Source organism: Puccinia triticina, chromosome 10A (assembly GCF_026914185.1).
Source record: "Puccinia triticina chromosome 10A, complete sequence".
Classification (NCBI taxonomy): domain Eukaryota; kingdom Fungi; phylum Basidiomycota; class Pucciniomycetes; order Pucciniales; family Pucciniaceae; genus Puccinia; species Puccinia triticina.
In genome coordinates this window covers 1,051,943-1,076,747 of record NC_070567.1, presented here as the reverse complement: position 1 = coordinate 1,076,747, position 24,805 = coordinate 1,051,943, and the positions used below count along the sequence as shown (strand labels likewise).

The window sequence follows — 24,805 nt, the reverse complement described above, 5'->3', positions numbered from 1 at the left end:
TGTGATTGAATTGACGTACTATACTATGGCAAATCTTTCCGGTGGACGTAAAGTTCCATGAAGGCTTATCAGCATAGAAGGTCCCAACAGCAGAGGCCGGGGAGACGTACCAAAAGGAAGCAGCATGGTATAAGCAGCACACTCACTACAAACGTGATCAACGGAACGCTTTGTAAAACAACTCGATTTCCGGAACCATGCGACCTTTTCCCCGAAATCACTTCCGAATATGTTCAAATGAAGGAAGATAGGCAGCTTGCCAGATATCTATACGAGTGCGGTAAAGGACCGGAACCATCAAAGAAAACGATTTACAAGCAAAAGCCAACTGCAGCAGAAATCAATTTCGCCTACGACTATGTCAACGACCCATCCTTTACACTTTACCATTACGGACACATCCGTGTATTCGACGGCACTAAAAACGACCAGCTCATAGCCGATATCCACTTCACTAATCTAGAAGGGATGAATTGAACTTCTTGTGTTTGTTTCTCCATATGGCCAAAAAATTCGTCAACGCAGTAAACTCGCCTGGCCGTTCTTGTGGCGGCATAATGTGGGCTATTGGGTGGAGAAAGGCAATGGCGGCACTGGAGATTTTGGGGATCTATCGCAATCAGAAGCAACAGTGGGCCAGCTACACTAACCGTAGCGTTAGCGTGGCGTAGCGTAGCGGAATTCCGCTAACTTTTAGCGTAGCGTTAGCGGAATTGCGCCTTTCTGCGCTAACGCTACGCGCAAAGGGTGCGCAGCTAATTTAGCTGTTAGCGTAGCGTTAGCGCAGATGCGCGCAATTGCGCTAACGCTACACACGCAGGGCGCAAAAGAGCGCGGGCTACGGTACGCCACAGTGCTTTCAGCTGAAAAAAAGGCCTTTTTTTCCGCTAAAAGCGCTGTAGCGCAGCGTAGCGTAGCGTAGTGACTGTAGCGGCGCGCTAACACTAACATACAATTGGCGCGCTGTTAGCGCCGCTGAAACGTAGCGCAGCGTAGCGGCGCTAACAGCGCGCTAACGCTACTCAAAATGAGCGGGCGCTTTTTGCCGCTACGCTAACGCTAAGTGTCCCTGTAGCGTAGTGTAGCGTAGCGGCCCACCGTTGTCAGAAGGCCATCGATGACAACCCTGAAGAATACGCTCAGCATATCCACAATTCAAAGAGAGCGGGCCAGATCCTTTGGTCACTTTTTCATCCATTCGCCAATGTGGCTCTTCAACACAACCAAGATTTCATGATCGAGCACAACATTCCAGCATTTTGTGATTCTGCTTTCCCTGGTCAGAACGAATCAACACCTGATTCTTTTTTCTCTTCCAACTTAACCTTCACGGCAAACGGCTTCTCCAACCTTCCACATGTTGACGATAAGGATGAACCATCTCTCCCGTTTGCCTTCCTCCTCTCTCTTCCAACCTGCCAAAAAACTGGGAAACTCGCATTCAAGTCTGGGTACGATGTCACCGACGGCCCATTTATTTTTCCGGAATGCAAGTTTCAAATTTCAACCTGATGTTATGTGTCAAGCCACTTTTCGACAACGAGAATATCTACATGGAACTCTCCCACCCTTAGACCCTGGGAATGGAGACTTCATGCAAACTAGCATGTCAATGCAGATTGCAGCAAAGGTAACAAAAGTATCCGATAGAGTTACACATGGAGAATTTGAAGAAAAGACCGACATGCATTTCGGGGATGTGGAATTCCTTTCAAATAATGATAAAAAATAGCTTCTCTGCTCACCTAATTGGTTCGTAACAGTTTCATGTTTTCCTTCTTATACACATTACTAACAATTATCATTTCCACTCATTTCATTGTCCAGACCACTCATGTCTTCATCCAGAAATGCCTGTTTTCCTGCTTATGCACTTTGCTAACAATATTCATTTCCACTCAATTGCCGAGAAATGAATGTTTTCCAGTTTTCCTCATTATCTGCTTTTCAAATGACACTAAATAGCTTCGGTCCTTTTACTTGTTTTCTAAATGTCTCGTGATCTGCTCAATGAAACTTAGTTCCTCTCACAACCTGCCTTGATTTAAATAAGATGTGTATATTGCCATTCAGGTCAAAAAGCTTTCCACACACAAACAGGATTTTGTTTTGAAGGCTATTGCATTATGCATTAGTTCTGAGAAGTGGGGCTTGTCTGGGCTGCCTTGGCATGCTCTTCGTTTGGAGAGGGATGAAAAGAGTTGTCTTGATTGAGCATCCTCAAGCTTCCTGTGCAGCGAGTCATGCACCAATTGCAGACTATCTGAACTGGTGGCACGGGTGGAGTTGGCGGTGGTCCGCAACAAGTTGTGGTTAAGTGATGTGACACATAGAAGAGGCAGACATCTTGATTGATCATTGACATACGCATGATTGAATAGCATTGAAAGAGAAATCACATTCGGAGGACACTGAGAGTGACAAGTACAAAGTCAAGAGAATAAAACAAATTCAACGAGAGTAGTGACAGCATGCAGAACAACTGTGATGGAAGTCAGGATGGTAGTAGGATTGAACTCAGTCAGAAATCAGTGACTACTAGGAAGGGCAAGGGGAGGGGGAGTGTTGAGAGGAAGAGGAGGTTGTACCATAGAACTCGTGTTCGTCAACGTAATCAGGTATATCAGGGTCATAGACAACATCAATGAGGTTTTTGTCAAGATCAAGATGTATGATAGTGTCGGAATCAACATGCATGAGACGACTGGGCGTCTTGAGCCACTGAAGCTTAGTCTTTGCTCCGGGGAGAAGCACAAGTTTATACTGCCTTTTGGCAAGTTTCCAATCGGTCTTGGTCCAGGGCCATTGCTTAATGACTCCTTCAGTCTTTTCAGCTGCAACAGGAGAGACGAATTAGTTTGTGGGCATACTACCAGACCCAATCCATGCTCACGTACCCACAAAGCTTGACATGCGGACGGCCGCAGAAACTGGCCAATCACCTGACTTTGGTTTACCTGAGTCAGACGAGAGAATCAACGAGCAGAAGTCAGACAAGGGAATCAACAAGCAGAAGAAGGAAAGGTAAAGAGAGACCTCACTGACGTTTTTTGGGTTTTGACAACTGGGCAATATCAGCCACTTCATAACCAGTTAGATAAGCCTGCATCTGAGCTGGGAAGTGCTTAGTGCCATCAAGTTCGGCTGCCGAGGCAAGGAATTTTGAGGCGCCATGGGTGGCCTTGCCAAATTGGAAGCTGTGTGCTGCTAGGTGACGAGAGACTGCAAACATTATCATCTCACAGTTTGCTGTTTTGGCGATGTGAACAGCCTGCCAATAATGCAAGTAAAGCAATCAACAATTGTGCAAGGATTGACAATCAATAAGCAATCAAAAAACCACTTGCCTTGCAAAACCAATCATCCAGAAAGCTCTGGACTTGTTCAGAGGCCCTCTTGAATGACATCGACTTGCGAGTCCCATTGTCGACAGGTGTTTCATCATCGTCTGTCTTGTAATCGTCATCTGGTACACCATTTTGATAGGCAGCTTGCGCCTCAGGGGTTAGCTTGTTCCACAATAGTGACGCATCGTTCATACTGTTCTTGTTCTTCACACCCTTTCGTGCTGAAACAAGAATCAAGGAAGGATAGATGATCAATTCATACATGTAGTTATGAAAAATGAAGGGAAAAACTTACCGCCACGGAAAACAGCTCTTGCCCGCTTTGTTCTCATGAAGTGGTTAAATCGGTTTGGCTTCTTCACCGGCATCCGTTTACCACTGCAATCCAAGTGAATATATCAATAAGCTGGTTGGTAAATGAAGGGATCAAATTGGAAAAACTCGTACAGATAGGCATCTACCATGGGAAGTGAAACACCTCGCTCAATTGCTTGGACACAGAGCTCCTTTCGCTGCTTGTGATAGAATTCAGCAAAAAAGGCTCTATCGGCGTCGGACATTGCCTTCTTTGAGTATTTCTTGGCATCAATGGCCAGCTGCGCTTCAGTTAGATTCATCAGCTCCTCATGTGAACGAGGTTGGGGAGCTGGCTGATCGCTCTCTTGAATCTTTTTCCGCTTGCGCGATCTGGTTTGGTTGAGGGAAGCAAGGGGAGCAGTAGATGCAGGTTGGTCTTGACGGGTAGTACTACGGGCTGGTAAGGCTGGATGAGTGGCCGAAGATGGTGTGCTACTGGTGCTGGATGAAGCAACACGGGGGGCTCGCTTGGCTCTAGGCTTAGCGATATTGACTTGGGAAGACAAGGGGCTAGCAATATGAGGAGTGCTGGATAGACGCACAGATGGAGAATAGTAGGTTGAAGGAGTACGAGCATCAGATGGGTTTAATGGGGAGCTGTTGTAGTGGGGCAAGTGGTCGTGACGCTGATGTGCATGATTGGAGGAGTGGTACTCAGAAGGTGAAGCAAGCTGATCAAAAAGCTCAGACGATTGGGGGATGTGAGGCGTAAAGTTAGGATCCATACGATTGAGCTGTGGACCTTGTTGATGTCGAGCGTAAAGGAGTGATTGCTGGGAACCAGAGGTGGGGGGATGATGTGAACGTGAGTGGAGTGGAGACTGATGCTGCAAGTGAGGGTGAAAGCCGGTGGGAAAACCAGAAGGCGTGGATTGATGGGGTGAGGATTGATAACCGGATGAATGGGAAGGGGACTGGCCATAACCGTGTGACTGGTCGTAGTTACTATTGTTATATGTACCAGATGGGGTGTTGAGGTTGTAGGACATCTTTGAGGAAGCGGATGGAGAGTCGATGCTGGGATGAACGGAGTGAAGTGGTGTCGCCGTTGGCCGGCCGGGTGGGACATGTCAATAGATTATAGCAGCGTACCCATTCCACAACAAATGTGGTTGCTGCGATGGCTGCGGCACTGCTGCACAGCATGTATGGTATTGGTAACAAGTGATATGTAAGTACATGAAGGTCTTTACATGTACAAATAGCAGGAGGGGGAGTGAGATGTAGCGAGGGCGCGCGAGAGGCCGAAAACACCTGTCCGCTAGCCTCGGCAACGTGGTCCCATAGACTACACAGTAGTACGTAGGGTACCGACAGGGGTGAACTCGTCCCCCCCATCTCGCCAACCCTTCCCAATCAGCCCGACTCCCCTCCAATTTGCCGCATCCATCCAGCCCATCCTGTCCCCCATCCTCCAACAGTCTATTTCCTAGCCCTCAAGTGCTTTCTTTCAAGAACCTCAAATGAAGCGACCAGCCGATGAATCCAGCACAGAACTATACCCAATTGTCAGCGACATTTACGACATTGTCCCCCTTCCTTTTACTCAAGAGGCACCTGTGACAGCATAATTCCTCGGCTTGTGGCCATTGAAAATTTGCCCTCATCTTCGGCTAAAAGCCGAAAACCAAGGGAGCTGGCCGCGCCAGCCCTTTGCAAAGGCCAGCTCTGCCGGAGCTCCAATGCATGCAGGCAGGGGGAATTCTCAGGCAGCCACACACAAATGAACCAGCTCCCTCAGCTCATCCAGCTCACTGCCACCACCGAGCCAAACCAGCTCCCTCAGCTCCATCCCCCAGCTCATCCAGCTCACCACCACCACTGAGCCAAACCAGCTCCCTCAGCTCCATCCCCCAGCTCATCCAGCTCACCGCCACCACCAAACTAAACCAGCTCCCTCAGCTCCATCCCCCAGCTCATCCAGCTCACCGCCACCACCAAGCTAAACTAGCTCCCTAAAATCAAGTTCACCCGATAAGTGTCCATGGCTTCCAGCAAATCTCACTCTACGACTCTCTCTTTCAAAGTAGACTGCAGACTTGTTGTGTTGGCTGCCCGCCAAGTCAATTTTTCCAGCGCGGCTGCAATCTCCACCTCTGACTCTTCCATATCCACTGCATCGGCCTCAGGCGGCTCCACATACATAATAGTAAGATTCTTGAACTTTTTGCAAGTTCTGTGATATACATTTTTTGATTGCTGATTGGAACCCGTTCACTCCTAAATAAATGACAATATCTCCAACAGAACTGGTTTGGACCCTACTTTTGCGATTACTCTGGTCAATACATATCCTCAAACCAGTCAAGAACTAACAACAGGCTTAGAATGTATCATTTTTCTCCCTAACAGCTCACCACATCCTTGATTCCACTTAAAAACCCACCCATCAAGCAACTCATCTCACTGTCATCATCGAAAATATCACGGCAATCAAATTGATCCATTTTTTGAGACTCAATCCGTGTCTCTTCCATCACAACCTTTATCTCTCTGGCGTTGGTGGTCTCAAACAATCAACTCTTGGTCTCATTATCAATGTTCCTTCCGATGCGACTCTTTGATCACCCCTTGGCATTGGATTGGACTTGTCGTCATCAGGATAGACCCCTTGTCGTCGAAATTGGACTCGAAGTCGTTGCCATTGGAATGGACCCGTTCGTCGTCGGTCGGGACTCGTCGCCATTGGAATGGACCCCTAGTTGTTGGATTGGACTCGTTTGTTGTCGGTCGGGACTCGTTGCCTGGATTGGACTCGTTCGTCATCGGTCGGGACTCGTCGCCGTTGGAATGAACCCCTAGTCGTTCGATTGGACTCGTCAAGCCCTTGTTCTCTTACGTACCATCAACATAGCCGGCCCAGGAACACAACCACCGTCTCCCCTTCTTCCCTCTCCAGCCATCCAGCATTGTCAAGGAGAGACTCGGTGGCATTCTTGACTTTGTCCCAAGCTACGTTGACTTCCTCCACCTTGAGAGGCTCCCCTGGTCCCTTAACAACCTCATGTTTGCCCCCTCTCCAACAAGTCCGGCATCCCCAAACACTGACCTCTGTTTCTTTTTTCACACTCCATGCCAAGTTCGGCACCCCCCGCTCTGTGCAACCGCCTTGAGAGCCTCTCCCGCTCCCCTGACAACTTTGTGACCACCTTGAGAGCCTCTGCCGCTCCCCTGACAACTTCACCTTCACACCCATCTCTCAGTCAGTACCTCCTTCCAAGCCCGTCATCACCAAGCACTCACCTCTTCTTCTATATTTACTCAAGCCCCGCCAAGGTCAGCGCCGCCTTTGCAGCGGTCATCAATCACCACGTCTGCAAACGCTTCCACTTCTTTGAATGGGTCAAGCTACACGGCAAGTGCGAGTTGGTCTTCTATGTGCCCCCCCAAAGCCACCTTTTTGCTTCAGCTCCTAGTTGTTTTGTCGAGTCCTCTTCCGTCCTTCATCTCCGCTGAATCTGTGCCTTTGTCGTTTTACGCCCCACATCCCTCTTCTCGCAGCAATGGATGTATCCGCTATAGAACCGCCTGCCTTCCTCTCCAATTTTAAAGACTTCTTCATGAACGGCAAGGTCGAGAGACCTCCGTCCCTGGCAGATCTCGTGCTGATAGGCGGTTGGAAACTATCCACCCTGAAGGGCTACAATTGCTCCATCAAGAAATTCATGGCCTTCTGTTTACGAACCGGGGAACCAATTACCTCTCTGCCGGTCACCTCCTCCGCCCTGGAGCGATTCTGCGTGTGGGACGGTCGCAACGCGTACTCGTCCAATGGCGACAAGATCGATTCGCTGACGATCAAGAAATACATGTGCGGATTAAAGGCGTGGCACACGTTTCACTCGGCCCGTTTTCCCACAAAGAACAAAGACAGGATTGACCTGATGCTCAAATCCTGCACCCGTATCGACGCGTCCGTAGCTCACAAGACCCCAAAACCCGCTGTTATGTTATGGCAGCTAGTCACCATTGCGAATCTGCGCTTCGGAGGAGATGATTTCGACAGGGCCGTGGCTGACCTAGCCATCGTTGCCTTCTGGGGCCTGGCTCGCTTGGCCGAACTCACGTACGATAAAAAATCCGGCCCTTTGCCCTACAGTACCTCCCTATTGTCCTCAGACGTGGCTTTCTCTGGCGGCTCAACCTTAGGCGAGATTGTGACTTTGACGATCCGGTCCGCAAAGACGGCATCTCCGGGAACCCCCCAGCTGATTGTGTTATCTCCACAACGCGGCATCCGTTGTCCGGTCAAAGCGGTCAAGAGGCGGCTGGCCGAGCTCGGGACGACCGGAACATCTCTTTTCGGCTACCAAGTGGATGGTAGACGGGTTCACCTGACGAGGCGCGACGTAGTCTCACGGATCCAACAGGCGGTGACAGCGGGGGGCCACAATCTCGTTTTAGGACACAGTTTCCGAGTCGGCGGAGCCTCCCTCCAGTTTGCCCTAGGGATGTCGGCTAGTGACATTCGCCGTTTGGGGTGCTGGAACTCCGCCTGCTACAAACTGTACATCCGCACGTACAGCGCAGAAGAGACGCGCCGGTCGAAGATAATCCTGAAGAATGCGGCACGCAATGGGGAAGGGTTGGAGTGAAGGAGTTGGTTTAGTTTGTTCGTCTGTATCTTCTAGACTGTTGTTTTCCCTGGTTTTTCCGAGTGAACCCCCAGTCCTTCACCGCCACAGGCAACAAGAAGGTGTAAATAGATTCTGTATGACTTCCACTATGTAATTGTGAGACACCAATAGTTATCATGCAATTCAATTTTTTATTTGATAGAAACAAATCATATCCATCGAAGCAAAGAGGTGGAAAAGAGATTGTATTCTAAGTTCCAAAACTGATGTGAGAAGCGGAGCAGTGGCTGTATACTATTTATGAATTGAAACAGGGAATGAATATGTCAAAATTTGGAAGAAAACATTGCTCAAATTCCATCTGGATTGTTGTTATTGTGCATATCATATAAATCAGGGTTTACATCTACATAATGCAGCACCTCTCGGTCAAGAATTGCCTCTTCATCGTGGTCAGCCTGGTTTTCAAACTCCACAATTATTCCCTCCCCAGCTACCAATTTTTCCCACATTTCCCGTGATTTGGAAATATGCAACTGCCATTGTTCGAGTATACCCTCATCAGGATCTGGCCGAATTTCCACGTATTTTTTGCTCCAGGTCAAAAGCTGACTGCACTTTGAGTTCCAAGACATCCATAAGCGGCAGTGACGTTTTGCCAGATTGCAGGACTGTCTTCGGAATGTGATGGTCAGCAGAAATTTTATCAAGCCTTTGTTGAATAGGCGTAAACATGTCCATTCCTTGTGTTTCTTCACGAAAAAACAAAAGTTAGAATGTCTTCACCAAATGAATTATCACCAGTTCAACCTTACCATTATCCAATGATACATAAATGTTTTCCAACACCTCAGCTTGCTGAATACCCCACTTCACCATCTGCCTCGCCTCTCTGGCAATGCGGTGCAGTTCGTCCGTACAGTTTGTTAAGGAAAGGTAGGCCTCAATGCCTATCTGTACATTTGGATCAACTGCCCAAGGCTCATCGGGGTGGCTAAGTGGACCCAAGTTCCAAAACTGATCCTCCATACCAAAGGATTTAACCTCTTCTAATGTTGGTGTTGCCAAAGGGGTTTGAGGATTGAATTCGGAGTTGAAATACTGAGCCCAATTATGATAGGCAGACCACTTGTTCTTTAAGAGTTTAACCTTGCTGTTCATCTGTTTCTTGTATCGTGCTTGTACCCGTGTACCTGTTTTATCCCAATCAAAATACAAGTCAGAACAGCAATGTGACATGGAAATATAAGTCTCATACCTGAACCTCCACGATCCCACTTCTTCTGCATTTCAAGGACTCCAACCTTGGCCTCGTAAAGTTTGGATTTGCTAACTCTGAGCTTTATTAAAGCTTTTGATTCAGCATCTTATAATCAACAAATACACAATCAGTATTCTTATTCTAATGTCTTCTGGTGTGTGCAAGATCACGCACCGGATGCCCCTGGCAAGTTACGAAAGTTATCCGAGCCAAGTTCCTCAATGAGATTGTCAATTTCACTTTCCAAGAAGTTTATGGTTTCCGCAGACTGTTCTAGTAGCCTCATTTGAGTGGGTGTCCTATTCCTCCTTCTTGTCTGCCGAATTTCTTGTATTTCAGAACTAGGTAAAACACAACATAAATTTGAGTGGTGAAATGTTTACAAATCAAAAATACCTTCTTACTTGGTTTCTTGGAGCTTATCCTCCAATTCAACAAGCTCTTCTACCCGCTTTAATGTCTCCTTTTCGCTTTCATTTTGCATTGCTAGGAGTTGAACCTCTTGTTGGCGATCCCATTGGCTTTTGAAGTAGTCCAGTGTAAAGCCAAACTCGTGGTTGAGATTCATCAGGAGGGAATTTGACTTGATCCTCTCTTCTTCGATCTGCTGGCCTCGTTCAAAAAGTAATGTGACTGGAAAAGTGGCAAATATGACGTTAGCTCTGTATGCAACACACTTTAATTTAATTGGAACAATTTCCACCTGAATAAGTTCTCCCTACATCATTATGATGGGTAGATTGTATATCCAGTCCAACAAGTCGGTGGTTGCATGTCGAATACCTCAGCTGTCGGATCAGTGGTGATAAGAAAGCCCAGAATCTTTCCATTCCTTCCCCATCAGACATACCCCACCCATCATTTAATCTTGGGTTATAGCGGAGTTGGCATGACCATTGGTGCACATATGCATGAAATACACTTGTGCCAAACTTCAGAAGATTGGCTTCTTGGTGCTCAGGGAATTGATTGCGCTTTCAGGCAAAAATGATCTGTGTGAGTAAAAAATAATGATCAAGAAAGAAGCACAAGAAATACCAACTCTAATGATGCCTTTTTCTATGTTACATCCGATGTCATACAAAAACCCCAGCTTTTTGGTATACCCTTCACCATCCTTTGTATCTTCAATGAGCTTTTTTATCATTGTCATTGGAAAACATGCCCTTACGAGAAAAATTCATATCACTTCAGTTCGTGTTGACATCAAACAAGGATCAAGACAAGAACCACTCACTTCTCCCCACTCTGGACAATATTAATCAGCTGTAATATCTGATCATGACGACATGCCATCCCGAAAAGACCAGTCTTGTCACACTCTTTCCAAGGGTCCGGACATCATCTACTGCGGTGTGCTGTTGAGTGCATCGGTCCTGGACATAAATCAACAAGATTTCTGTATTAATGGAGAGTTGTGAGATATAATCGAATTCTGGATTTGATCGCACCAAAACATTGTTGTCAGGGACCTCTTGCATGTCACCATTCATTTCTCTCTCCATGCTCGTAAGTTCTTTAGGGACAACAAACAAGGAAGGGGTTTTTATACTGTTGGGAATTTCAACACTGGCTTTCAGGTGTCTACGATGTTGGAAATTACCATCCATGCACACCACATGATGAGGCTCATCTTCCCGCTTCCCAGGCACATAAGGACCAAAACACTTTGGACAAATGGCAGCCAACTTATCAAGTGGTTTCATATCCATCATCAGTTCCACAATGACCTGTTCTCGTCTAAGCATTTCACGGAATGCATCGACAGCAGAAGACAATGTTCGTCGCCATTCACGAGTCTGTTGGAAGGAATTATCAATTAGAAAAGGGTTCCTTTTTCAAGTTCTATCGAATGCTTACTTGGTAGGATTCATCAGATCCATCTGGAGAATTTGGAACCAGGATGAGTGGGTTGTGCGCGTCCAGAAACTCATCGATAGATTTAGAAAATGGTGACATTGCGACCGCACTTCTCTTCCATAGGATGTGATGAAAACGCAGAAGACGGATGGAAAAAGCGGTTCGAGGGAACTTTGGAGAACCACCAATGTATCCCATTTGGATAAGTCGTACTTGGTCGGGTTGGCAACCACAGAATACAATTTGGTCCTGCGTACGAGCTTGAATATATAATTGATTGGACTCAGTCAGTTTGATACTATTCATAGATTCGTAAACAATGACTCAACTGAGGAGATCCACAAGAACTACCGGTCGCATTCGAGTTTCTTGACATTGACATTCGGGCTTCCAGTCTTTATTCCACTTGAGTAGATCTCCCCAATCTGATGTTCGGGCCGCACACTCGTAGAACTGAGAAAACATTTCGTCGTATACCTCAGCCCAATGCTTCTCCTCCAATATTTTTTTTAGCGTGTAATCCTTGCTTTCAAGATATTCTTGCAACTGTTGAACACGGTGATCAATCAGAAATGGTTCTGTCTCTGGATTTTCTTCATAGCTTGGATGGTATTCGTCTCTTTCTTGTTGATTGGGTGTCGCTGTTTGTGTGTTTTGGTCGTGTGGGGTTGATTGTGTCTGCAAGCTGCCCACAAATTCCTGTGATCCCCGCTCAACCTCCTCGAGGAAAGCAAGACCTTGGGCAGTTCGGGGCTTTTTAGACCTACGCTGTTGCTTCCCACCCTCACCCTCAAATCCTCTCATGCCGAAGTATCTAACAAGAATGAATGAAGGTCCCCATATGTCACTGTTTGCAGTCAAAGATAAAAATCGGTTCTGATAACGTACATGAGTAGGGCCTGCAAGCAATTTTTGAGAAGAGAGTTGTTGCGAAGATTGGATTGTTGATGTTTTCTTTGAGTATTCCACGAAAAGGTTTGAGTGTGGAGTGCGGTTGGTTTGCGCGTTTTGGCTAATGTATACCACAGCCAAATTGGGTTGTACACTGTAATGCTAAAACAAGCTTACTCATGCTTCTGATAGAATTTCCATGAAAAAAATTACACATCATAATTCCTTCATATCCCATCAACATGGCTCAAGTTGATTTGGTTTTTGGCTGTTTACTTGAGTGAAAAATAATGTCCTGTGTACGTACATGTTTTCACAAAATATATTATACCACACATAGATTAGAATAATTTTTGATGAATCTGGACAGTTATTTGTAACTTGTGGATGAAAGCTATGTCCACAGTCTATATGTTTTCAAAAACCATCATCAAATCATGCATAGATAAATGACACAGGCCCCAATTATAAACATTTCTTTGAGATATTTTTGAAAATGAACTGAAAAGTATTTGAAAACAAAATGAAAACAAAGTGAAAACATTTTTTTTCCCAAAAATGGTTCAAACACACCTGGGTGTATTTGAGTGCATCTGCAGTATTTTTGAACTTACAAAGATTTCAAAAAAAAGTACAATTTCTTTTTTGGACAAGTTCAAAAACTTTTCAAAAATATCTCAAAATAGTGTTTATAATTGGGGCCACATTTGCTCCAACTCAATTCATCTTATTATTTAGGAATCAATTTAGGTTCATTTGTGCAGTGCAAGTGTGTGGGGCAAGTCTGAACTTTTGAGAAGTTTAAAGATGCCCATGAAGCAGTTGGTTACAGGAAACTGGATACACTTCTGTATGGAGAATTTGAATGTTCAAGCAGTAAAACATTGGATGGTGGCCAACCAGTTTATTCAAGTGGATGATGTGCATCCACTTTTGATCAAGGATGTGCTTGACTGAATTCCATTGATAGAAGTGAGTCATTTTCATGACCAAATGATCAGGTGGTATGTCATGAGGGGTCAGTTTACAGAAATGAAGTAAAATACCTGTAGGCTCACATACAGCTTTTACTCACTGGTTTGGAAATCAGCCAAGTAATATCTTACTCCTTAAATTATTCCATCAGTTTCCATAGTCATCCCTGGGATGAATCAAAAATTTAAATCAAACTTTCAGAGAATGTGGTTCAAAATTGCAAACTTTATTCTGCCAATCATTAATTGATACAATCTACCAAGTTTCACACATGGTCCACTTCAAAAAAAGCTAAAACACAGCTCCTGGCAGAAATTTGCATAATATTTGAAGTACCACAGGACTGTATGATATAATTAATGATTCAATCAAGAATAGAAATGAATTATTTTGTTTCTTGGATGGCATATTGGACAGAATTTTTTTTTCTGGGGGATTTCCTATTCATGGAATGCAGTTCTCAAGAGTCAGGACCCCAGCAAGCTTTCCCAAGTCAGAGCAAAAAACCCAAAATAATGAATGCTTGAGGTGTCCTGTTCAATTGGAGTATCAGTTGCAAATTAACAAGACATCTCAAAATTTGAACATACCATCATATAAGTTCTTGAAAACATAAAATGTTATCTGCAGGGACTGTCAATTTTTATCTGCAAAAAAGGGCCAAAAACCTGAAGTGTGTCACATTTTTATGTTCTTAAATTGGAGGGCCTTAAATTAAAACTGCTTTTAATTTGTTTCTTTGGTGGAGGAAAAATATTTAACATTGTGGAAAAAAATGCACCAGCTTTCCAAGCATTCCCATCGTTGCTGAAAATGTTTACACAGCAGGCAATCAGATGTCGCCCGCAGCGACACCCAAGTAACAGGGGTCCTCTTGGCTTGGGTGTCGCGGCGGGCTGCGCGCGAAAACCAATTGCCCGCTGTGTTACATGCTTGAAACCAGTCTGACTCGTTGATTGGTTTACCCTAACTCCAAAGCCCCCCATACGACCTCTGGAAACCCCCTTAAGTGGTTGAAACTCGCAGATACGCCTTGGCGCTTGACAACAGCACATGTGCCAGGATCTTCCACTGAACAGTGAGAGGCTCATTTGGTAAGCAAATTGGACATGCGACTAACTTTTTAAGCAAACTGGACATGTGACTAACCAGTTTGTTTTTTGTATCTCCAGCTGCACTGCCACATATTGTCTGACAACACTCGCGATTCACTACACCATCACCCCAGCCTCGCAGATACTCGTTGGCTTGCAGAAACTGATTGGCTCGGAGAATTGGCTCGGAGATACTTGTTGGCTCTGATATTTGTTGCCTCGCAGATACTCGTTGGTGCTTGACAATAGCTGAAACATGCGACTAACTTTTTAAGCAAACTGGACATGCGACTAACCAGTTTGTTTTTTGTATCTCCAGCTGCACTGCCACATATCGTCCGACAACACTCGCGATTCACTACACCATCACCCCAGCCTCGCAGATACTCGTTGGCTTGCAGACACTCATTGGCTCGGAGATACTTGTTGGCTCTGATAGTCGTTGCCTTGCAGATAATCGTTGGTGCTTGAAAATAGCTGAAAAGTTGAGTGACATGTGTGTGACTAACTTGGTAAGCAAAACGGACATGGGACTAACCAGTTAGGTATCTCCAGCTCCACTGCCATTTAAATTCGGACATCGCAAGCGATTCCAAACGCCGACTGCCATTTAAATTCGGACATCACAAGCGATTGCGAACGCCGACTGCCCCAGCCTCGCAGATACATACTTGTTGGCGCTTGCCAATAGCGGAAAAGGTGAGTTACATGCGTTCAACTAACTTGGTCAGCAAACAGGACATGCGACTAACCAGTTAGGTATCTCCAGCTCCACTGCCATTTAAATTTGGACATCGCAAGCAATTACAAACGCCGACCGCACCAGCCTTGCAGATACATACTCGATCACGCTTGCCAATAGCCGAAAAGGTGAGTTACATATGTGCGACTAACTTGGTAAGCAAACAAGACACACGACTAAACAGTTTTTTTTGGGTATCTCCAGCGGAACTGCCATATACCTTCTGGCATTGCAATCAATTCAATACACCAAACACGCCAGGGTCGGAGCACCTCTCGAACCAGTTACCAGAAATCATCTCCATTAGATTGTGATAGGAGGACCTTTTTCGCAACAGGAGATGATGGATGGTAACAATGGTTACATCAATCAGAGAAGGATCAACAACCGGCGAAGGAATCAAATCAACGATCGATTTTCGGAATATGTTTTGACTATAGATAGTACCGCTGGAAGTCAAAATCCTCCACCACATCCTCGCCCGATGGGTACTCCATCTCCAACCTCAGCTCCTCCAACATCTGTTGGCCAACCCAATTCAACCAGTAATCCAACTTCGATCATCGGTCCGGGCCCTCCTCAAGTGGAGGCTGTGAGAGAAAATCACATTCCAGCTTTGGCCAGCCATCGGGCTGACATTATCAACACTGCTCCAAACAATACGACCAACCATCCGGACGTACTCCAAGTGGACGCTAATCTTGTTGATATGGGCCCCATCAATACATCCAACCATCTGGTTCCACTCCCTGTGGAGGCTTCTCTTGTCGAAACGGGAATCAATATGGCGAATCTTCCAGATCCTCTTCCAGTGGAGGCTGCCGAAAATCCAAACGAGATGGAGGCTGCCAACAACCCCAACAAGAATAGAATTATTTGGTCCAAGCGGCCATTCAAACCAATAGAGCTGTATCCCCACATGCTTGGCGATGATCCTGACCAAAAACCTACTCCAGAAGAACTCGTCCAAGCTATGGAGATTGCTGCCCAATTCCACTACTTTCATCATGGGAAAGTCATTCTTACAGACCGGAGGGAAAAATCGAAAATCATCGCAGTGATTGAATTCACCCCGATCAACGAGTTGACACCCAAAGAAATTGCAGAAATAAATCTGGTCACATCTTTCCTTAAAGCAACCACTGAATTCATCAATGTGGTTGGCTCTGATTCCCGCTCCTGGTTTGGCCGCATGTGGGCCATAGGGTGGAGGAAATGCATGGAAGCTTACGAACTAATAGGACGATACCGGAACAGGCAAGCCATAAAGAAAAATCCTGAAACTTACGACCGTGTGATGAGATCATCGGCCACACCTTGTTCAATCCTTGGCCAAATGCTTCGTCGATTGGCCAACGTGGTATTTGAGGAAAACCGAGAATTAATGGTTCAGAACTCCATTCCATCAGTTGCCTCACTCGAATTTGATACGCCATTGAATGAAGATGACTGCGCACCCAATCTCACATTCACCGTTGATGGATTCTGCAACCAGCCACACAAAGACAACAAGGATATCTCCGAGTTTGCATTTGGCCTTTTTCTTCCCGTCTTGAAGGAAAATTGGCATCTTAGTACTTTGCCCCTAGATCCTTGTTACACTCAAGGTTCATTTGTCTTTCCAGACCAACAATGCGGTCTGGACTTATCCCGATGCAACGGCATTGTAAAGATGGTCTGGCGAGCGAACGAGTACAGACATTGTACATTACCAGCCACAATGCGTAGCACAGAAATGCAAGTTGGGATTTCAATGCAGATCAACGAACGAACTGCAAAAACCTCAAGGGACACTGCAAGTGGTGAAATATTCCAACGGCCATCCAATCTGAAGAAGCCACAAAATTTTCTCTATGTTGGGGGTCATCAGAATCTCATGCCATTTTTGTCTCCTGGTACTTCACACTGATCAATATTTTTCACAATATTTTCTTTCTTAGAGCTGCTTATTTTTTCTCTCAAACAAACATGTTTAGCCGGTCATCACTAGATGTAGCTCATCTTCTAGCTGTTTACTTTGACTCCCAATTTTTTTCTAGCTTTTGACTCGATCTCCCTGTGTTTTCTCTTGCTTTGATCTATCAGTTTTTTTGTGAGTGAAGTGACTATTGAATGTTGATTGTGGGCCACATAGGTCTATGTTTCTTATCAAGGCTGAAACTCTGTGTGGTCAGCCCAAAAAGCGGTAGCGGAGCACCAGTCTCACTGTGCTACCACTGAAAATAGCCAAGACCCACTTTTCCCCGACCCAAAAAGTGGTACTGCAGTAGGTGGGGCCACTGATACTTTCAGCACCGGGCAGTGGCCACCAAAACAGCTGCGCTTTGGTCGCTGCACTTTTTTGGCTGGCAGCGGGGGAGCGCTACGCGGCCAGCTCAAAAAGCGGTAGTGCAGCAATGGTTCCACTGTGCTACCGCTGAAAGTAGCAGTTCCAGTGGTAGCGCAGCGGGCAGGGCCGCTACTTGCAGTGCAGCGCAGTGGCCCCCAAAACCGTTGCACTTCACACTGCACTGCACTTTTTGAAGCACAGCACTTTCACCCTTGTTCTTATCTGGCTGAAGTCAGCCTCCTGAACTAATTGAGCTAAGAGTGGGTTTTATTTTTCAGACTTGGTGCGTCATTGAAATGGGCAGGGCTATCTTGAAAATAAAAATAAAAATGAAAATAAAAATAGGGGCTTGATTAATCGACTCCCAATATTTCGACTTCTGACTCCCAAAATGGGTTTACGTCCTGGGGACCCCAAAATGACGTCCTCCCCGGGTCCCCAGGACCAAAAATTGACCCCGGGATTTTTTGGGAGTCGGAAGTCAAAAATACAAATATGAAAAGGGAGTCGGACATTTAATTTCCCAAAAATCCCAGAAAACATAGAAATATTCATATCTCGCCACTGGAGCACCCAAACGCGCCCATATTTTTACAGCAATATAAATACATTTTCTAGAAATTATGATGAGATGTAAGTGAGTCTGAACCCTCAGAAAAGCCTTAAATAGCCAGGGGGCTAATTTGGCGGATTTCCTACTAAGGAAATCCGCCAAAGCCTTAGCTACAGTACTCCAAAAGCCACCAATTTTTTTTTCTGCCATAAAAACAAACTTTTTTAAACATATACTCAGAGTCACGGCATTGGCACACCTCAGGGAGACCATTTGTAGCTGCGGGGCGGATTTGGCTGATTTCCTACTGACGCAATCCGCCACATCCTGAGCTATGGTGCTCCAAACACCCCCAGATTTTTTCTGCCACATAAATAAACTCTCCAGAGCATATTTTAAGCTTCACGGCATTAGCACACCTCAGGGAGACCCTGTGTAGCCGGGGGCGGATTTGGCGGATTTCCTACTAACGCAATTCGCCATGTCCTGAGATACGGTGACCCAAATGCCCCCAAAATTTTTCTGCAACATAAATACACTCTCTAGAGCATATTTTAATCTTCACGGCATTAGAACACCTCAGGGAGACCCTGTGTAGCCGGGGGGGCAGATTTGGCGGATTTCCTACTACTTATCCTCACTTGAACCCTCTATATCTTCTGATCAAGAAGAGATATAAAAAAACGGAAGGCTCTCAAAAGATTCCCCGCCCTCATATCTACAATTACCAATACAGACCGTAAAAATATTCCTAACAGCGTAGGACCGCGCAGAGGAAGAAAACTACGACTATAAACAATATGAATAAATAACTACCCCGCGGGTACACAGGGTCTCCCTGAGGTGTGCTAATGCTGTAGTGCCCCCAAGTGCCCCAAAATTTCACAGCACTGATTCAAACATGTCATTATAACTTCATAAGATTCTCCAACAACTTAAATCATTTCGGAGGGGGGGGGGAGAAAGACAGCAGAAAATAAGAATAAATGACTAAGAAAGAGAAAAACTAACAAAAGATAAAAGAAAATACAACTAGTAATGGGTTGCTTGATTCAATAGCTTCCTCCCAGCAGTACATTTGAAACAGTCAGAGAATTTTTTCTCCCAAGGGAGAGCTTCAGGAGAAGCCTTGGAAACCCAATCCTTGCGAAGAAGCTGGGGAGCAGGGAATAAGAATGGAACTTTGAGGACTAGGGGAACAAAGTGATCTTGGACCAGACCAAGGAAAATGGGGGGATTTTGGTTGGGGGGGCAGAAATATGGGAGGAAAGTCTGAGACCAGTTTTTGGAGAAGAAAAAAACTGGCCGCTGGAAGGCATTGGCCATGACTTCACCCGTCGATGGCATAGACATCCACTTATTCCTATCCACAAAGCCTGGTGCTGCCCTGAGTCGGTGCAAGAAAGCGTCGATATTGTGGAAGATTTGGTGCTGGACATACCATTTGCGGCGGTTGGTGATTTCGTCAATCAATTCGTCACGGATATGCTTGTAATCGTCCTGTCCGCGTCCCAAAGCCCAGGCCACTGCTCGGAATCCACAATTTCCATCTGCGTCGACGTCCAAGACCTTCGAGACACTATCCTGAATGATGAAGGGGAGGGAGGGAATGAAAGAATTATCTTCAGGGGGTTCGGCGGCAGGCTGTTGGCGTGGTTCTTTGGGTCGAGGGGGGACTGGCAGTTTCTTGGAGGCTCCTGGGGGTGGTGGCGGACAAGAGACAGGCCCTGGCGGCGGTGGCGGAGGACAAACGGCGACGGTGGTCTTCATTGCGCGTGATCTAGTCTTTGGGGCGGGTTTTTCTTCAGGCTCTGCGGGCGGTGAGGGTGGGATTTGGTTGGCAGCCTTGATTGGGCGGAATTTCTTCTTTGGTGCTGGTTTCTCATTGTCTGAGGTGTCGTCTTTTTCTGAAGATTCCTCCTTTGCTGAAAATTCCGACGGTTCTTTTTCTTCTTCGACTTCTTCAACTTCTTCCACTTTTTTGGGCGGGGCTGATTTTCCTTTGCGCGCTGGGAGGATCCTCTTCTTAGGTGGTTCTTCAGTTTTTGCGGGGGGCAGGGTGGTTTTATTTGTCGGCGGTTGGGGTTTTTTGGCTGGCGTTTTCTTCTTTGTCTTCTCCGCAGGCTTTGAATCTTCAACTTTCTGCTTCTTGACGTTCTCGGCGTGCTTCTCTTCTTTCTTGCGCTTCTTTTCGACGTGTTCAAAGCTTGAAGGGTCCCTGCGAGTGGATTTGGGTTTGTTCGTGGATCCTTTAGGTCTTCCACGCGTTTTTTGAGGTTCAGTAGGAAGCTTGATGTCAATGACGGTGCCGGTGCCTTCAATGATACGGTTGATTGCGGCGAGTTGAAAGTCCAGTTGCGCGGGATTCATGGCCAGGAGCTTGCGCTTGATGTCGTCTATGGCGGAAACAAGGTCTTCATCAGGGGTTTTCTTGGTGAGGCGCAAGGACTGGATGGACATGGGGGGCAAAGAAAAGAAATGTCAGCGCTGTATCAGATTTAAATGACCAACTCCCATGTTTTGACATCCGACCCGCATTAATATGCATCCGACTCCCAATATTAAATTTCTGACTCCCAGAATTATAATTCCAACTCCCGGAATAATAATTCCGACTCCCAAAAAAAAAACCCAAAGAACGACAATTTTTACGGAAGATAAAAGGCAAAGAGGCATGGAAAATTGCCAAAAAGGCCGCACACAAAACCGCTGCTCACCTGAATGTGCCATTGGTCGTGAAACATATTGGGGGTCAGTGAATCCTTTGATTCCAAAAGTTCAACCATCTGATGCTTGCACGGGATTCCGGTCCGTTTGCTGTAATGTCCGTGGCACTGATCCTTGGGTGAAAGCTTTTTGGCGTCCACGAAATTGTTGTATGCCTTGCAGAGCGCATAATTTGTGATGACGCCACGGCATTTGTTGAAGAACTTTGGGAGATACCGCAGGGTTGTCATCTTCTGTTGATGGAAATTTGACGCAATTTCATGGTATTGCGCCTCAAGAGCATTGCTGATGATCTTGATGACGGCGGTGAAGTTGTGCTGGGGGCCAAGGAGGTGAGACTTGATGAAAGCGTGAGCAGATTCCATTCGAGATGTCGTGCGATTGTCGAAGTGAGCAAGATCCTTAGTCCACGCGTTTGAGTAATGTTTGGCAACTGGAAGCCAAGTATCTGTGACATATTTTTCAAATTTGGGCCCGTATTTCGACGCAAATTGGCTGAAAGAAGATCTGAAATCAGCTTGCGTGCGTATTTTGACCAAATTCGACCAGTATTGGAGCATGTCCTTCTCTTGGGCTTGATCCTTGATGAGTTTGGAAGCTTTGGCGAGAAGGTTCTTCTGAATATGCCAAGTACAGAGCATATGATCAGCATCCGGAAAGGCGGTCGAGAGAGAGTTGATCAGAGCTTTTTCACAATCCGTGATGACGACCGCCGGGGGAGGGATTTTGTGAGAATTGAAGACTGAGACCATTGATTCCAGCGCCCAGTTGTAGAAGGATGTTGTTTCTTCTCTCATGAAACAAAAAGCAACACTGAAAGTTTTGTTGGCACCAGTAATACCGGAGATGTGAAGCAGCGGCATGTCGTACTTGTTCGTCTTGTACGTACAATCGAGGAGGAGGATATGATGGTACACTGTGAGCAATTCAATTGATTGAGCATGGCAAAAGAATAAGGCCTGGAGATTGCCGTTGTCGTCGACTTTTGCAGAGGTAGTGAAATCAGTCTTGTTGAGCGTCTTGTTGAGGTGACTGACCGGACTGAGACCTTGAAGCGATTGCTGCTGAGCTTTCCGGCGGGCAACGTAGATTGTACTGATAGTGGCTAGAATCTTCTCATCTGGGTGGGTTTTCTTCAGTGCTTCCAGGATAGCCGCTGGTTTCAAGCCGGCGTCGCCGAGATTCTTCATTTCTTCATAGAGAGACGGCGTGAGCTTTCTATTGGTCGTGTGGGCGGCAGGATACTCAGACGGAAGGTGATTGTGTAGCGGATTATTGACGGTGAGCTTCCACGTATTTGTCTTCTTCTGGAAATAGGCGGTGGTGGTGAAAGGGCAGTTGATGAGTCTAGTTGATGCCGTGGCTGCTTCAGTTTCGCCTGGACGCCTGTTTTGGTGTGGATTGCCGCCCCTAATAATGACGAGAAAAAATGATGGATTTTATTAGCCATAATCCCAAAAAACCATCATGGAACAGGGAAAATTTTTTAAAAAAAAGGGAGTCGGAATTGCAATTTTGGGCGTCAGATGTCAAATTTTGGGAGTCGGAATTATAAAAATGGCAGTCGGAATTTTCAAAATGGGGGTTGGACAGAAATGATGGAAATTTGGCAGAAAATCCCATTTTGAGAGGGGAAAGGCCAAAAAAAACGGAAAACTCACCTGTCACACTTGAAGGTTTTACTTTTACCTTTAACACTCCTTCTGGTTCCAACCGCGTACCCGTGACGAATGGCAAAATCCCTAAGCGCGGCGGAGATTTCGTCTAGAGTTTCATATTGGCCATTGGCGGGCACTGGGAATGACCACAAAGGCTCCCCATTTGCCGGATTAACCTCAAACGTATCTTGATCAAAATTTTCCACGAATTCAGCGGCAGCAGCGCACGGATTTTCTTTGTCTTCTGAGTCATATTCTCCTTCTTCATTATTTTCATCAGATTTTTCAGCAATTTTTTTTGGGTCTTCATTTTTAGTTTTTTTATTACTTTGAGTACTATCTACATCAGAGACATTTTTTTCTAGCAGATTTAAGTATGAATCTAAAAGTACATCAGCCTTCAGTTCTTCATATATTTTTTCTTGATTTTCTTCTTCTTCTTTGTTGGTTTCATCTTCCTGTTGTTGATCTAGATCTTGTTTGTCTTTTTGGGTGGTTTGCTTGTCTTGAAGGTCTTTCTTGTGAGCTAGTAATATATCTTGAGTGAGTTTCATAAGCTCAGGGTCCAGAGCATCGTTTTGAGGGGCTGGAGACGAGATTTTTGTGAGGGGAAGCGGGCTGGACGACATATTGAACAATCTATACAAGCTGTACGAAAAAACGGCCTGGTCTGCGTGCGCGGGGAACGATCGAGTGGTCGACGGACGGGTGGCGTGCGTGTGGAGGCGTGTGCGGCGTGCGTACCTGTGCGTGGGCGGTTCGGGTTGAGTCGCGGTTGGGGATGGTTGACGTGGCAATATTGTCGCACCGACTCCCCAAAAGCTGATTAGGGGATCGACTCCCGTCCTCGCGCGGGGAATTGGCGCTCCGACTCCCCCGCAGGGGGTATGAAAATAATAAATCAGGGGCGGAGAAATTAAATGTCCGACTCCCTTTTCATATTTGTATTTTTGACTTCCAACTCCCAAAAAATCCCGGGGTCAATTTTTGGTCCTGGGGACCCGGGGAGGACGTCATTTTGGGGTCCCCAGGACGTAAACCCATTTTGGGAGTCGGAAGTCAAAATATTGGGAGTCGATTAATCAAGCCCCTAAAAATAAAGAACATCATATTTGAGCCATTGGTGATTTGAAAATATGTGGCATAATTTATTGATAGATGTTGTCTCTGGGACACAATGTATGAACTAAGAAGTAGCATTTGTATTTGGGACAATTTGAAAATCCCCATTTTGAATGTCAGCCAGCCATATTTGACGGTTCTCAGATACCATACGCTCTAACCCTACTGCAAGTTTTTCAGATGTTAACTGAGACCCTTCCATTTGTAAAATCTTGACAGTAGGATAGGACCGGGTGAGGGAGGTCACTGGGTCTTCCTGTTTGGGGAACCTTGCCTTCTCTCGTCCAAGTGCTTGAGCTGCGGGATTACATGTATGTATTAAAATGATTAACGGAAAAAAACATGAAGATGAACCCTTTCCCAAGAGGAAAAACAAAAAAAAACCCTTACCTAGTAGTTTATTCAATTCGGCACAAAGATTGGAGCGTATTATATCGGCCTTCTTTTGTTTTTTTGCTGCTGTAGGATTGGAACCAGAGCATTCGTCCACTATTTCTTGAACTTCCCTTCCATGGCTGTACGCTTCATATGTTTCCTTGGCTTTCCATCGTTTTTGTGCCACGGAAAGCCAGTGGGGATCGTTACCGAGTTCCTTGCAAAAACTGTCAGCTCCTGGATATCAGGTTGCCGCTAACAAATAAACATTCAAGTTGTAAACAGTTGCAATGGTAAAAAGCTGGGTGATAATAGTCAGCAATGTGTATGCATTGTTCTTTGTGGGGCCTATCACTGACCTGAGAGTTTAATTGGAGGATTTGTTTCAGGGCTTGTGACCCTGTTGCTGATCCTTTATCGGCAAGTTGACCAGAAACAAACAAGACTTTTTCATGGTTGACAAGTTCATCATAAAGGGGTTCGTATAGATCCTTTTCTTCTGTGTTGAGAGGATCCTTGGATTCTGGTCGTTGTTCATTGGAATCATCACCCGTACTTTCATCATCACTCTCCTCGTTGTCCTCATCATGGTTGTAGGAATTTATTGGTAATTTAGAGAAGTGAGCAAACACCCTCTTGCTGAACACTGTTTGTTGTTCTTCATTAAGCATTTTCCATGCTTGGCCGAGTTTTTTGTTCCTTTCGTCCCATCCTATGGAGCATCCCTTTGGTGGAACTAAAGGGCAGAATGTAAGACTTTTGATGCACCTCTCCAATTGAAATGTGAAAGAAAAAGAGTACCTGGTGTCTCGGCACTTTTCAAACTAAACGCCAGAAATCGGCCATAGCTGCTTGCTTCGCGGGATGGTTTTCCTTCTCCGCTGAGCAAGAATTATAAATTTCAGTCAGTTTAAATCTTGTCTGATGAGTTTTTCAG

The 24,805-nt window shown here is 45.7% G+C and overlaps 6 protein-coding genes across 6 annotated transcripts; 3 read left to right on the top strand and 3 right to left on the bottom strand.

Moving 5' to 3' along the window:
• Positions 1 to 237: 237 nt before the first annotated feature.
• PtA15_10A131 (uncharacterized protein) lies at positions 238 to 477 on the top strand (the record flags this gene model as incomplete). The annotated part of the gene is made up of 1 exon (XM_053160277.1): positions 238 to 477. One exon carries the CDS (start codon positions 238 to 240, stop codon positions 475 to 477), a length of 240 nt encoding a protein of 79 aa, XP_053024267.1.
• Positions 478 to 2,538: 2,061 nt separating this feature from the next.
• Positions 2,539 to 3,238, bottom strand: PtA15_10A130 (uncharacterized protein; the record flags this gene model as incomplete). The annotated part of the gene is made up of 3 exons (XM_053160276.1): positions 2,539 to 2,834; positions 2,898 to 2,957; positions 3,046 to 3,238. The coding sequence occupies 3 exons, from the start codon at positions 3,236 to 3,238 to the stop codon at positions 2,539 to 2,541; spliced, it is 549 nt and encodes a 182-aa protein (XP_053024266.1).
• Positions 3,239 to 3,320: 82 nt separating this feature from the next.
• Positions 3,321 to 3,611, bottom strand: PtA15_10A129 (uncharacterized protein; the record flags this gene model as incomplete). The annotated part of the gene is made up of 1 exon (XM_053160274.1): positions 3,321 to 3,611. One exon carries the CDS (start codon positions 3,609 to 3,611, stop codon positions 3,321 to 3,323), a length of 291 nt encoding a protein of 96 aa, XP_053024265.1.
• Positions 3,612 to 3,745: 134 nt separating this feature from the next.
• Positions 3,746 to 4,693, bottom strand: PtA15_10A128 (uncharacterized protein; the record flags this gene model as incomplete). The annotated part of the gene is made up of 1 exon (XM_053160273.1): positions 3,746 to 4,693. One exon carries the CDS (start codon positions 4,691 to 4,693, stop codon positions 3,746 to 3,748), a length of 948 nt encoding a protein of 315 aa, XP_053024264.1.
• Positions 4,694 to 6,254: 1,561 nt separating this feature from the next.
• Positions 6,255 to 7,160, top strand: PtA15_10A127 (uncharacterized protein; the record flags this gene model as incomplete). Its single annotated transcript, XM_053160272.1, has 3 exons — positions 6,255 to 6,422; positions 6,559 to 6,710; positions 6,785 to 7,160. 3 exons carry the CDS (start codon positions 6,255 to 6,257, stop codon positions 7,158 to 7,160), a joined length of 696 nt encoding a protein of 231 aa, XP_053024263.1.
• Positions 7,161 to 15,444: 8,284 nt separating this feature from the next.
• PtA15_10A126 (uncharacterized protein) lies at positions 15,445 to 17,013 on the top strand (the record flags this gene model as incomplete). The annotated part of the gene is made up of 1 exon (XM_053160271.1): positions 15,445 to 17,013. The coding sequence occupies one exon, from the start codon at positions 15,445 to 15,447 to the stop codon at positions 17,011 to 17,013; it is 1,569 nt and encodes a 522-aa protein (XP_053024262.1).
• Between the last annotated feature and the right edge of the window lie 7,792 nt (positions 17,014 to 24,805).